At 53.2% G+C, this 13,223-nt stretch overlaps 1 protein-coding gene and 1 pseudogene across 3 annotated transcripts in view; one reads left to right on the forward strand and one right to left on the reverse strand.

The window, feature by feature from the left end:
• The window catches only part of LOC102764970, a 5,487-nt pseudogene extending 4,539 nt beyond the window's left edge, over positions 1–948 (reverse strand).
• Positions 1–11,844, forward strand: part of SIL1 (SIL1 nucleotide exchange factor) — a 225,143-nt gene extending 213,299 nt beyond the window's left edge. For all 3 annotated transcript variants that reach the window (XM_006772451.2, XM_015569635.1, XM_015569634.1), the window contains exons 8-10: positions 7,824–7,920; positions 8,348–8,512; positions 11,317–11,844. In XM_006772451.2, coding sequence (XP_006772514.1) covers positions 7,824–7,920; positions 8,348–8,512; positions 11,317–11,673 — 619 coding nt within the window. In that variant the 3' untranslated portion in view covers positions 11,674–11,844. The remainder of the gene's footprint in view (positions 1–7,823; positions 7,921–8,347; positions 8,513–11,316) is intronic.
• Positions 11,845–13,223: the final 1,379 nt, after the last annotated feature.

Consider the following 13,223-nt stretch of genomic DNA (forward strand, 5'->3'; position numbering starts at 1 on the left):
AAAGCATATGTGTTAAAATGTTAACAATTGGTGACTTTTAAAATATATGTTTTTTTTTGTTGATTTCAGAGAGGAAGAGAGAGGGAGAGAGAGATAGAAACCTCAATGATGAGAAAGAATCATTGATTGGCTGCCTCCTACACACCCCTTACTGGGTATCAAGCACACAGCCTGGGCATGTGCCCTGACTGGGAATCTGGTATCGAATCGTGACATCTTGGTTCATAAGTCAATGCTCAACCACTGAGCACACCAGCTGGGCCAATTGGTGACTCTTGATGAGAGTTCTTTTACTATTTTGCAACTTTTCTGTAAGTTACTTTTCCTGTGTAATTTTCTGTAATTTCTTAAGTGTTGTGTCTGAAATGTTTTAAGGGAAAAATGTGCCCCAGATGATTGTGATGCAGAGCTATGTTTGAGAACTACCAGATGTCTGTCAGGAAGATTCTTTGATTGCCTTCCCTCTGAGGCCTTCTTATCTCTCCAGAGGTGGGCAGAGTGTGTGTGTGTGTAAGTAAGGAGATCCGAGAGATATTCTTGTAAGAGCTGTCGTTGTGGTGAATTGTGGATATCCACATTTGCTTACATGACTGGCTTCTGGTTGGGGATTGTATATGAACAGTCCAGTGACACCCTTGCCCTCTCCCAGTAACAGATGGAACTTCTGAAGAGCTCAATGTGGTTCCCTTCACACTTAAATGGTATAAGGCCCGTTACAAGCTGGATGTTTTGTTTCTCCTGTGGAAGAGTTGTATGTGGCATTTATTATTTTTGGTGAACCTGTTCTGTTTATATTCAAGTTGGCTATTGTTTCCATCTTGATGATTAATTAATTGCTTAACCCCATTTACCCCTAGAGGGAAGGTTAGTATAGATCCCCCATGAACCTGCCTGTTTCAGGATGACGCACTCTGCCACTCCTTGTGTTTCACAGATGATCAGGGCCATACGCTAGGGCACAAACAAGGTCAGGTCACCAGAGCAGAACCCTTCTCTCTGAGCAAGAAGATGAGCTTGTACGACATCAGGCAGGATTGCAATGAGTGAGCCTGACCGCACAGCCCGCGGTGCGCCCGCTTTCCCCTGCGCTCCGGAGCATTTCAGAGTAATGGCAGCTTTTCCCTCTGTTATTAGCAGTTAAAGAGAAATGACATTGCTGTTCGTAGAAATGTTGAAGACTCATGAGAGAGTACATACAGTGTGTCCTCAGTGTCCGGCTTGCACTGGGACTCTGGTGACACGTGCTCTGCTTCAGGGTTCTACCTTCCTGTTTCCTCAGCCATCGAACCCATCGGCCTGATCCTTATTTCCCACCCCAGAGCTCTGCCTTCTCCAGTTTTTCTCCTCTTTTTTTTTCCCCCAGCCCTTGTTGTTCTGATTAACCCAGCAGGATTTCTGTGTATTCTCTGTTTCTGTGCACACACCCCTGGTGCCAGCAGCACCTGCTTTGTGGCTGTGTGACCTGTCCAGCTGCAGAAGACCCCACACTAAAGAGGGCCTGGCTTGGTTTAATGCTCTGCCCTTGCCCCCTGAAATTCCGTACAGTTTTTTAACAAGGGCCCCACATTTTCACTTTGCACTGGGCCTGAAAATTATGAAGCCACTCCTGGACCTGAAGTGGGCAGCATTCTCATGCCCTCCCCCCACCCCCAGCCAGGCTTGGCTGCATACCCTAAGATCGCTCCTTCACCCCCACCCCCAACACTTGCTCAGCTTTGGTTAGCTAAAGTATGACCTTTGACCCTTGGGAGATTACCCACATTAGGCACTCTGACCCAAACGGTTTGGTTTCTGCAAATGTAATCACTTCATTTCTGCAATCCCCACCCCGACCCCCCAAGTCTACAGATTAGCAGCTGCTGCTGCTGTCCCTCTGCACACAGGCAGCTGACTCGCCTGCTGATTGTGAACATCCCAGTAATCCAAGTGCTAATGGTATTTATTCAGTCCAGCCTGCTTAGCCCTGAACAAGGTTTACTCTCATTTATCTCACCAGAGACAGCTACGTCCTTAATATCCTTTTGTTGACTTTGAGCACACCGGTGCTACTAATGTCACTAGGAGGCTTGCAGGCCCCTGCTCTTTTAACTCTCTCAATCTCCAACCGTCAGGAAATCCATCTTCTATCCATCAAGACACCACGCCCCCCCAAACCTCACCCCAGGCAAGGGGTGTAGCTCTGGTCCAGATTCTGTAGGTTGGGAGAGGTATGAGGCCAGCTATATGTGCCCCAGGCATCTGGGCTAAATACAGTTGTGCTCTCAAGGTACTGGCCTGGCCTCTTTGGGTAGCAAACCCACTATAATCATAATCTTTCTGTGACAAAGCTTTAGCTAGCATTTTGGCATTATTAGCTATTCTCTCTTTAGCACAGGGTAGTTTTAGCTCTGCCTCACAGGTGAGGATACTGAAGTAAAGGGACTTATCTGAGGTCATCAGCCATTGTTCACAGGATTCTCACCAAGGGTTCTCCAGGCCCTGGCCCTTGTACCTCACTCTAAGCTATTTTGGGTATTTCCTCCCCAAAAGCAAACAGCAGTGAGCATTCAGAGCCCAAGGCAGAGCTGCCTGGGGGGAGAGAGGCTCTGAGAGCATGTTGGTGTCTGACCCTCTGGACACATTGCTCAAGAAACAACTGGCCTCTGCTGTCCCTGCCTGGATGGACGGAGGGCCATCGGAAATGCAGGCCATGTCTCTCCCAGGCTCCCTCTGCGGTGCTTCCTCAGCTCCTTGACTGGGCAGCGTAAAAGGCTGTTTTCAGAGGGTATTGTATTTGACCCTGAGCCTCGGTAGGGCCCAGGTTTACGTGGGGCCCTCATTTAAGCTGGTCAGGAGGAAAGGGGCAGCGCCTGGGCCCGGGGTTGCCGAGCCCACCTGGCCACAGGCCCACGTTTTCCCACGGTCTGCTTTACTGACCAGGTCCTTCCGAACTGCTGCAGGAGAACAAGGGGATTAATTGCTTTATGAAAGCGATTTCAGCAAGTGACAAAAGGCATCAGGCTTTCTCTTATCCTCCCTGGTTTCCTTCGCCTGTGCATTAAGCTCTGTTCTCTCGTACTGTAAATGGGCTTTCCCCTTTGGGTTGGGTGGGCCTGGCTACTGCTGGCAAAGCTGTAAGTGCTCTTGGCTTACAGCCACCTTACCTTGTGGAGAAGAGAACTTTTCTCTGTCCTCACTCCAGTGTGGAAGACTGAAGGGCTCTGACTGCCCAGTCCTGGGGGACCCAGCACTGGGCCACAAGCTCTCCCCTGCAGCCTGGGGAGTTGAGACCCACCCCATCAGGACCACAGTTGTGGGAGAAGCAGCAGTCTCGAAGGAAGGAAAGTGTCAGTGCTGGGAGATGGGGAAGAAGGGATGCTGGGCAGGTACAGGCACAGCACCACGTAACCAGAAACAGCCTGACCTGGGAGTGGTGGGCTGTGCCTGGTTCAGCGTGTCTCCTAGCTCAACTCTTGTTCCCCGACACTGCCCCCCTCTCCCTCCCCCTCCCCACATCACTGTCCTGAGATGAATCTTGCTCCAGGGCCCTCTCTGGTGTCTGACACCTGGAGGCACTTGTTTCCAACTTATGGTTTTCCCCTGGGTGTGGGGGAAGTAAGAATAGGAGCAGGTTCCATTTGCTGGGTGGTGTCTGGGTCCTACATCGCCCCATCTTGGTCCCAGCCAGCAGACCTGCTGGCGCTATGTCCAGCTTGGCCTCTTGGTATCAGGTGAGCTGCACCTCTCAGCGCAATTTTTATGACTCTCCAGTCTCCTCACCTCTACACACAAGATCATGCTGTCCCCTTCCTGTCGTCTCACCTCTCCTATGCAGCTCTCCTGGCTCTTCTAGAACCCCACAGACCTTAGGTTCAGAGCCACCTGGTCTGGCCTAAAGTTACAAGCCATTCATTTATTCATTCACTTCTAAACCAGTAAATAGCATCTGCTGTGAATCCTGGCTTGCTCAGTGTTGAATGACAGCAGGCTGAGCTTCCCCAAGGATCTGTCCTGCATGGGCCTTCTTGAAGCAATTGCCTGGCAGTGGCTTGCCTCTCCATCTTGCCTAAGACAGAGTCAGGCCCTCTCTAACTTACATTGGGGCTCCCATGGAAGTACCAGGGAAGCCATATCTCTTATTGGCTTTTGGCATCTTTTCTTACCTCCCAATCAGCTTATTCTTTCTCTGGAGTATCCCAAGTATTTGCCTACACAGTCCATGCCTGCCCCCTTTGCAAGTGCTTTGGCTGATCTCTTCCCTACCCCCACTCCCTTCCCTCTGAGGCTCCTCAGTCTGTTGCATGCTTTCATTTTGTCCATTTATTTTGTTCATCCTATATAATAGCCTAATATGCTAAGTGTCTGGTCGTCTGTTCAGCCAATCAAAGCGTAATATGTTAATGATAACGCTAAGGTCACTCAATCACTCACTCTGATGTGCACTGACCACCAGGGGGCAGACAGTCAACTGGTAGGTTAGCTTGCTGCTGGGGTCTGGCTGATCGGGACTGGGCTGATCAGGACTGAGCGAGACTGGCCGGATATGCCCTGGAGCCCTCCTGCATCCCTGTCTGGCCCGATTGTGCACCAGTGGGGTCCCTCGGCCTGGCCTGTGCCCTCTCCGCGGGGATGTTGGAGATCCGTTTTTGGCCCCGGGCGGAACAACTGGTGACTATAATGTGCACTGACCACCAGGGGGCAGACGCTCAACACAAGGGGAGCACCGCTCATGGCTGGCAAGCACAGCAGCGGTGGCAGCAGCTCTAAGGATGTCCGACTGCCTGCACGGAGAGCGGGTCTCAGCCATCAGTTGGACATCCCCCCAAGGGTTCCCTGACTGCAAGAGGACACAGGCCAGGCTGAGGGACCCCCCTGAGTGCATGAATTTCATGCACCGGGCCTCTAGTTAGATATAAGTGAGATCATGTGATACTTGTCTTCCTCTGACTGACTTATTTCACTTAGCATGATAATCTCCAGGTTCCTCCATGCTTTCTCAAAGGGTAAGAGATCCTTATTTTTTACAGCTACATAGCATTCCATGGTGTAAATGTACCACAGTGTTTAAATCCATTCATCTACTGATGCGCACATGAGCTGTTTCCAGGTCTTAGCTATTGTAGATTATGCTGCTATGAACATAGGATTGCATACATTCTTTCTGATTGGTGTTTCAGGCTTTTTCGGTTTTCATTGGATTGTTTGTCTTCCTTTTGTTGAGTTGTATGAGTACTTTATGCATTTTGGATATTAATCCTTTATCAGATGTATCATTGGCCAATATATTCTTCCATATAGCGGGTTCCTTTTCATTTTGGTGCTGGTTTCTTTTGCTGTGCAGAAGCTTTTTAGTTTGATGTAGTCCTATTCGTTCATTTTTTCCCCTTTGTTTCTCTTGCCCTGGGTGTTGTATCGTGAAATGTCTGAGATTTTGCTGCCTATGCTTTCTTCAAGGATTTTTATTGTTTCACAACTTACCTTTAAATCTGTTATCCATTTTGAGTTTATTATTGTGTATGGTGTAAGTTGGTGGTCTAGTTTCATTTTTTTTACATGTAGCTGTCCAGTTATCCCAATGCCATTTATTGAAGAGATGTCTTTATTCCATTGTGTGCTCTTGCCTTCTTTATCATGTTGTCTCTCCCCTATACCTTTTGTTGGTGGTAGGGCTGCTGCTCTGGGAGGTGCCCAAGCTGAACCCCGTGTGCTCAAGCCAGGTCTCCTTGGATTCCCGCTCCGTCCTGAGCTCTGCTCTTACCTTCTCGGGTTGGCTGGGTGATTGTCTCGTCTCTGGGTCTTGTTCTCAGTAGATCTGAGGACAAGGGTGATGCTTTGTGCTGTGTTTGGAGGGCCTTGTCTCTGCCACTCTGCAGTCCCCTGAGGTTGGGGCATATCAGTGGCCCTCCCCGAGGCTGATGCAGTGTCAGGCCTGGCAGAACCCCCTTCCTTGGGAGGCAGCATTTGCCATTTCTGTGGTCCTTGTCTTTTCCTAGACCCTGCCTGTTGCGGGAGCGTTCCTCGGGCACATGATGTCAGAGACAGCCCTAATTAGCTCACACTTTGATGAAGCAGCTGCCTTTCTCAAGTTGGGGGAGCAGGGGCAGGGGAGAGGTTCAGCTCCCAGTCCCCCATGCATCGGCGCCCACCTGCCTGTCTGGACAGGAGCTGTCAGCCTCACTTCCCCAGAGACCCCAGCCTGTCTCCAGACTGCTCCTCAGACACGAATGGAGTTACAGTGGGACAAGCTGGCACCCACCCTGCATGTCCTCTCTGTTGAGAGGGACGCAGAGGGACGAAGGCACCTCCCATTTTACAGCAGGAAAACTGGCTTAGTGTGCTGAGTCTGCTTTGAACCTTGAAGCTGGTGTAGGGAGGAATAGAAGGGGGCCATCACTATGCCATTCGGCAGCACTTACGGAGTGCCTGCTCTGTGCCAGGGCCTCTCCTGCAAGCAGCAGTGTAAACACTATTACCTGCCTCCATTTTTCTCTGGGGTTTGGACCAGGAGCTTTCTCCCTCTGATTTTTAACACCCTGCCTCATGCCATGAGGACCTCCTGCCAAGGTTGGGGGTTAGGAGGAACCAGGCCCTTTTGGGGCCTCCAGGGAGCTGGTGGCCATTCTAAGGGAAGGCAGCCAGAGCCTGGTGGAGACCTGGTCCCCTCTGTGGCTGTCTGATCTCTGGCCTTGCCCTTCCCTTTGCTACTGGCCTCAGGCTTTTTATGTGCCTGCTGCCTTTTTTCTCGGAAGCCTCAGAGGTGGCTGGTGAGGGAGCCTTGACCTTCCTCAAGGGCCTAAACACACAGGTCCCTGCGTTTGGCACTTGCTCTTTAATTGATCACTAATTTGATTTGAGAAAGCAAGGATCTTGCAAAGGGTATCCTGCTGGGGTTCCCTGCCATGTGCCCTCCCTGGCTCCCTTCCAGGCCCAGCATCCTTTCATCCAGGAGGGCTGTGCCTGAAGTGTTGGACTCTCATTACTCTGCCCAGCCTAGAATGGGGAGAGGAGTTCCAGAGGCACCCTGGGTGCTGAGGGTGTTAGCACTGCCTGTTTGTTGGTCGGCACAATTATGGTATAAATGTGTTTATTCACTCATTCCCTATTGTTCAGGGTCCTAGGCCATGGCAGGCCCTGTGCTCAACGCAGAGGTTACAGGGATAGAGAACATCGCAGCAGCTGCTCTCGGAGAGTGGAGGGCTGGTGGGAGGCGCTGGGTTGGTCCTGTTTCAGGATCTGCATAGGGCTGCAGAGGCTCCCTGGATCTTGTGTTTTCTTTTTATATTCCTACCACAGCGTTCACTATGTGCTGTGTGTGTGCTCCGCCCAGGAGAGGAGAGGAAAAGAACGGGTTCCTGTCTAGGGGACCCCATTAGTAATTGCCCCGCAGTGTGTGATGGGCCTGGGGTCACTGAAAGAGGAGCACCCAACACTGGCTTGGGAAGGTGGACGAAGGCTTTCCATAGCAGGGGCAATGATGTAGCACCCTGAGCATCAGAAGGATCTTAAAGTGGTAGATGTGATTTCCGTTTTTAAAACACCCAGCCTGCTGGCTGCTCGGGAGGGGAGACTGGCATGGGGCCACTTGACCCTGTCGTTTGTGCCATAGGTCATTGTACCCAGGTGGATCCACACTAAGCCTGTTTCCCCATCTCAGTTCTAGCTTGTCCAGAGGGGAGAACCTCCCCCCACCCCCTTGCACACCTTGTTTCTCCCAAGGGATGGCTGGTGTGGTGTCAACTCTCTGACCACCCAGATCCCTGGGCTGGGCACAGTGGTGTTGCCCCAACATGGTGAATAGGTGCCAAGTCATGCTTTTCTGTGCTTCCCCTTCCCACCCTCCATAGCAACCCAAAGGTCCAGGTGGAGGCCATCGAGGGTGGAGCCCTGCAGAAGCTGCTGGTCATCCTGGCTACGGAGCAGCCTCTCACTGCAAAGAAGAAGGTGGGATTCTGCTCCTTTCCTCCTGCCCAGCCCCCAGCACACCTGTGGAGCCTGGAAGGCACTGGTCCCTTCCCAGGCTGTGCATGTCACTTTGGGGGCATAGGCGGAGAGGCCCCACTACCTCAAAGTATCACAGCAGCATCCCAAGGCATCTGGGACCCTGGATGTAATTCCCACCGTGTGGTTTTGAGTCCCACACACTAGCGGCCTGCACTGGGCCTCGATTTGTCCATTGGGTGATGTTGAAGGTGTCTGGCTCTCCCAGTCCTGAGTTCTGGGGTGTAGCTGTCCCTGAGGGTAGTGGATGGAGCCAGGAAGAATGGGAGCCGAGCTGAGATGGTTGGTACACTTACAACTGCCTTTTCTGGGCCTGGGGCAGGGCCAGCTCTGATTGGCCCCTCACCCATCTGGATGTGTGCCTCCCCAGGTCCTGTTTGCACTGTGCTCCCTTCTACGACACTTCCCCTATGCCCAGCAGCAGTTCCTGAAGCTGGGGGGCCTGCAGGTCCTGAGGAGCTTGGTGCAGGAGAAGGGCACAGAGGTGCTGGCTGTGCGCGTGGTCACCCTGCTCTACGACCTGGTCACTGAAAAGGTGAGTCCCCGCTTGCCCTGCCTCCCTCTCACTGTTTGTGTTTGCTTGTGACCATTTGATCCTGGTCCCTCCCATGTCTCTCATTCATCCCTTCATCCTCTTTAGTAAGTGCTTTAGAGCAAACATGCCAGCTCTGATCTGGGCAGACAGGGAGGCTGTGGGCCCTCACCTCAGGGCTCCAAACCCAGTATTTCCGAGGCATCAGGGAGGATGTCCTGTGGGAAATGACTGCTGAGCTGAAACCTGAGGCTGATGAGGAAGGAGAAAGAGAAGGTGCTGGCAGTGGTCCGAGCAAAGTGTGCAAACTCAGGATCAGTGTGATCGAAGGCCAGAAGTAGTCTGGATGAGCCCCTCATGAAGCATAGGGTGGGGTGATGAGGAGCAGGAGGGATAGAGCAGCTGTGTCTAGGAGCCATGACAACAGCCAAGGGACCAAGGAGCCAAGGGCTGGAATGATACTGAATCTTAAGATTCTAGAAACCTGGAGTTGCCTACTCTGAGAGCTTTGGCTCTGGGCAGGGACTCAGAATGACTGCCTTGCAAGGCCCTGGGGACCCCAGGTGCTTTCCACCGGGAGGAGACTTGGTGCCTGGCTCACTTTGGTCTTTGTGAGACTAAGAAAGTGTCTTCATTATGGATAGAGTAAAACCAGCTAGGCCTGGATTCTTAGTTCATCTGCTGCAGCGAGCATTGGCAGGGCCTTTTCAGCTGCCTGTCATTCTCCCTAGAACAGCCGGGCTGCGAGATTGGTGGAGCAGGGCTGGGCAGCTGCTGGAACCGCTGCTGAGTGTTGGAGCCTGAGGGGCCCCTCCCTCCTCCCTGCCCCTCCCCCCTGTGCTTTGCTGAGGGTCAGGGCTGTCCATTGCTGCTTCTCTGTCAGCTATTGCTTTTGTGTGCTCGCCCACTCTGACTCTCTTGGCCTGTCATGTCTCAGTCTCCCTCCCTCCCCCCTCTCCCTCCCTCGCTCACCCTCTCTCTCTCACCCTTCCTCCCTTCTTCCTCTCTTCTCCCTCCCTCCCTGTTTCTCTCCTTCCTTCCCTCCCTCTTTTCCCTCTCCCTCCCTTTTTCCTCCCTCCCTGTCTCCCTTTCTCCTTCTTTCCTTCTCTCCTTTTCTCTCTCTCTCCCTCTCTCCCTCTTTAAGCTGCAGAACCCAGAACAGCAGGCAGCCATGTGGTGCTCACATCCAATTAATAAGGCCCAGGCACAGCTGACATCCTGGATGTGGGCCAGCAAGCGTGGAGAAGGACATGAACATTGGCTGGAGAGAGACCTGATCTCTTTCTTCTGTTGCCGTGGGTGTCTCTTCACGGCCCCCAGCCCTGGCATGGTGGGCACTGACATTGGCTCAGTCCTGGAGTCCTGGGGTGCTGCGAAGATCAGGGAGGGACTGGTGTCTCTCAGCAAACAGTGCAGAGACAGCCATCCTCCTGCAGCAGAGGCTTTAGGAAGATGTCAGCGTGCTCTCTGCTGGAGGCCGTCAGGGCTTCTCTGTTCCCCAGGAGTGAAGAACTAGCCAGACGGGATGGTCGTGAGCTTTTCCTGTTCCAGGATGCTGACTCCTCCCGCCCCCCAGCTTCCTCCACCAGCCCCAGTGGGCCCCAAGGCCGTCATGTGGTCTACTGTGGCCCCTCATCTTTCCTGGGCTCCCCTCTTACCTTCTCTGTACCCCGCATGCCTCATTCTCCCTGGAGTTAGGGCAGAGACTCCTTGCAGGACATTTAGTACAGCCCATATGGGGCATTGCCACCCCTGCCAACCCTCCACCTCTGCATAGCCTTCCTCTGACCTTTGAAATAAGCTGCCATCTTGTCAGGTTTCAGGTGTTTCCTTCGCCACCTCTGGCAGCATTGGTTCCACCATATTTTGCTGATGGGGCTGGGTTCCTGCCCAGACGTTCCTCAGCTCTCCAGACCCTCAGCCTGGAGGCCATCCTCCTTGGAGGGACACTCAGGGCTCTGTCTGTTGTGTCCATCGACAAGCATAACCTGCCATTCTTTTTTTTTTTTTTTTTTTTAATTTCAGAGAGGAAAGGAGAAGGAGGGAGGGAGGGAGGGGGAGAGAGAGAGAGAGAGAGAGAGAGATAGAGAGAGAGAGAGAGAGAATATCACTGATCGGTTGCCTCCTGCATGCCCCCTACTGGGGATCGAGCTTTTAACCCCGGGCTTGTGTCCTTGACCGGAATTGAACCCAGGACGCTTCAATCCGCAGGCCGATGCTCTATCCACTGAGCCGAACCAGCCAGGGCTAACCTGCCATTCTTCAAAAGGAGGTGGGCCCAGGCATTGTTATCACCCTCCTGTGTGTGGACCGCCCACTCCATCCTTATCCTTGGACAACTCCCACGCATCCCTCACGGCTCAGGGAAGCCCTAGCTGGTTCACATTCCGCTCTAGCACTGACAGCCGAATGGTCTTGGGCTGGCACCACACTACCCTGCTGGACTAAGTTTATTATGCTCTTTAGGAATTAATTACTCCGTTAACTTTTATTCTCCTGCTAGACCCTGAGCTCCTCAAGGGAGGGGACCATGTCTCCATCTTTATGTCTCCAGCATCTGGCACACTGCACAGTTGTTTGGATGAGTGGATGGGTGGGTAGATAGGTAGGTGGGGGAGTATGTGTGAAGCCATGAATCCTGCTGGCCTTCTCCCATGAAGGGCCTTTGAGGGCCAAGGGGATGAAGGAAGAGGGTTCGAACTCACAGGTCAGCCATGTGCCTTCACATCTGAAGGGCAGGGCTGACTGCTCTCTGTGTGTTCTCTCCTCCCCACCCGACCCCTGTCACCTGGCCATGCGGATGGCAGATGTTTGCCGAGGAGGAGGCCAAGCTGACCCAGGAGACGTCCCCTGAGAAGCTGCAGCAATATCGCCAGGTGCACCTCCTGCCAAGCCTGCGAGAACAAGGCTGGTGCGAGATCACTGCCCACCTGCTGGCGCTGCCTGAACATGATGCCCGTGAAAAGGTGCTGCAGACACTGGGTGCCCTCCTGGCCACCTGCTGGGACCACTACCATCAGGACCCCAAGCTCAGCAGGACGCTGGCCAGTCTGCAGGCTGAATACCAGGTGCTAGCCGCCCAGGAGCTCCAAGATGGCGAGGATGAGGGCTACTTCTGGGAACTGCTGGGCTCTATCAACAGTTTGCTGCAGGAGCTGAGATGAGGCTGCCCCCTAACACTGAGACGAGACTGGAACTGCTAGTAAGGCTGAGAGGTACCCGTTTGGATGGTTCTTCAGGGGACAGCAGGCAGGATGGAGGGCTTCCCTACTGAGGTCTGGGCATCAGCGGGGCAGTGCTGGACTGGCCATTAAATGGAGGCATGAAGGTCATTATCTGTCTATTGTGTTTCTGTGCAGACTGGGCACAGCCCTTGGTGACATGCTGCATGGTCAGCCCAGGGCATCTAGTAACAGGCCCCCCAGTTGGGAAGGATCAGGCTCAGAAGTTGGGAAACTCTGGCTGGGACATAGCTTTTCCCACCCAGTAGCTCTGTGACCTTGTCAAGTCACTTAACTTTTCTGAGCCTGTTTCCTCATCTGTCAAAGGTTATGCCATTAAATGAGAGAAAACGCACATAAAGGACTACCCCAGTGCCTGGCCCCGTGGTGTCGCTCCCCCACCCTGCTATGAGGGGAAGTCTGGGGCTATCTCCCTGCCCCCTCTACTTTATATCAAGTAATAGATTTCAGGCCACTGGTCCTGGAGAAGCCTGAGGGCATCACCACGTGAGGGATGCTGATGGGCTGGGCTGAGTGATTGGTGCTGGGACCTGGTGGTGGAGGATGCTGGGAGGGGCTTTTTTCACTCTGGGGGCTCTTGGGTATAGGCCTCACCCTGGGAGAGGAGTGACCTCCTTGTAGTGGGAGCCCAGGCCTGCCTCTCTGTGCCTTTGCCCCTCTGTGTCCGTGCAGAGCTGGGCAGAGCCCACGGAGGAGGCCTTGGAGGCAGGGGCAGCTGAATCTGACAAGTCCCTGCCCCCATCTCAGAGAGGCTGGGAGCCTACTGCAGGTTGCCACGGCAACCCCAGCTCCGGGCCTTCCTGATTTGGATTCTGGTGCGTTTGTTTATCAGCCTTTCCCAATGCACCAGAGGCTCACTCCTGCTGTTCAGGCAGCCCCTCCGCCTGCATGTAGAAATCTCAACTTCCCTATCCTGAGGGGACACCGAGTACTTACTTCCCTGAAGTCCCTTTGCTTAGCCTCAGACCTTCTGCTCTCCTCATGCCACAGCACACAGGAGCTTGGAAGAGAGCTGCTGCCTGCCCAGAGCTGCCCACGTGGGCTGGAGGAGGCAGGAGCCTGTTCCACCGGCGTAGGAGGCCGCAGGGTTCCAGCAAAGTGAGGATCAGACCCGAAGTCTATCAGATGTTGGATTCTGCCTCACTGCCTTTAGAATCTCTCAGTAGCTTTCAAAGTACATTTTATAGATGAGAAAATCATGGCTCCGAGAGGCTCAATGATCTGCCTAATGTCACACAGCTTGTGAGAGGCAGAGCTGGGATTTGCTGGGCTGATCACGCTGTGGAAAGTGTGAATGTGCGGCTCAGCAGGGAATTGTGTTTAATTTGACGGACAGTAACGGGAGGGCCAGCAGAGATGGCAGAGCAGCTGTTCTATGGCAGAGCAGGGTGGGCTCCAGAAAGCAGGTGCCAGGGCCTGGCTAAGGCCAAAGTCAAGAGTCACTTTAAAGATGACAGCAGACCCTGCAGGTG

The sequence above is a fragment of the Myotis davidii genome, unplaced genomic scaffold (genome assembly GCF_000327345.1).
Source record: "Myotis davidii unplaced genomic scaffold, ASM32734v1 scaffold545, whole genome shotgun sequence".
In the NCBI taxonomy this organism is placed as follows: domain Eukaryota; kingdom Metazoa; phylum Chordata; class Mammalia; order Chiroptera; family Vespertilionidae; genus Myotis; species Myotis davidii.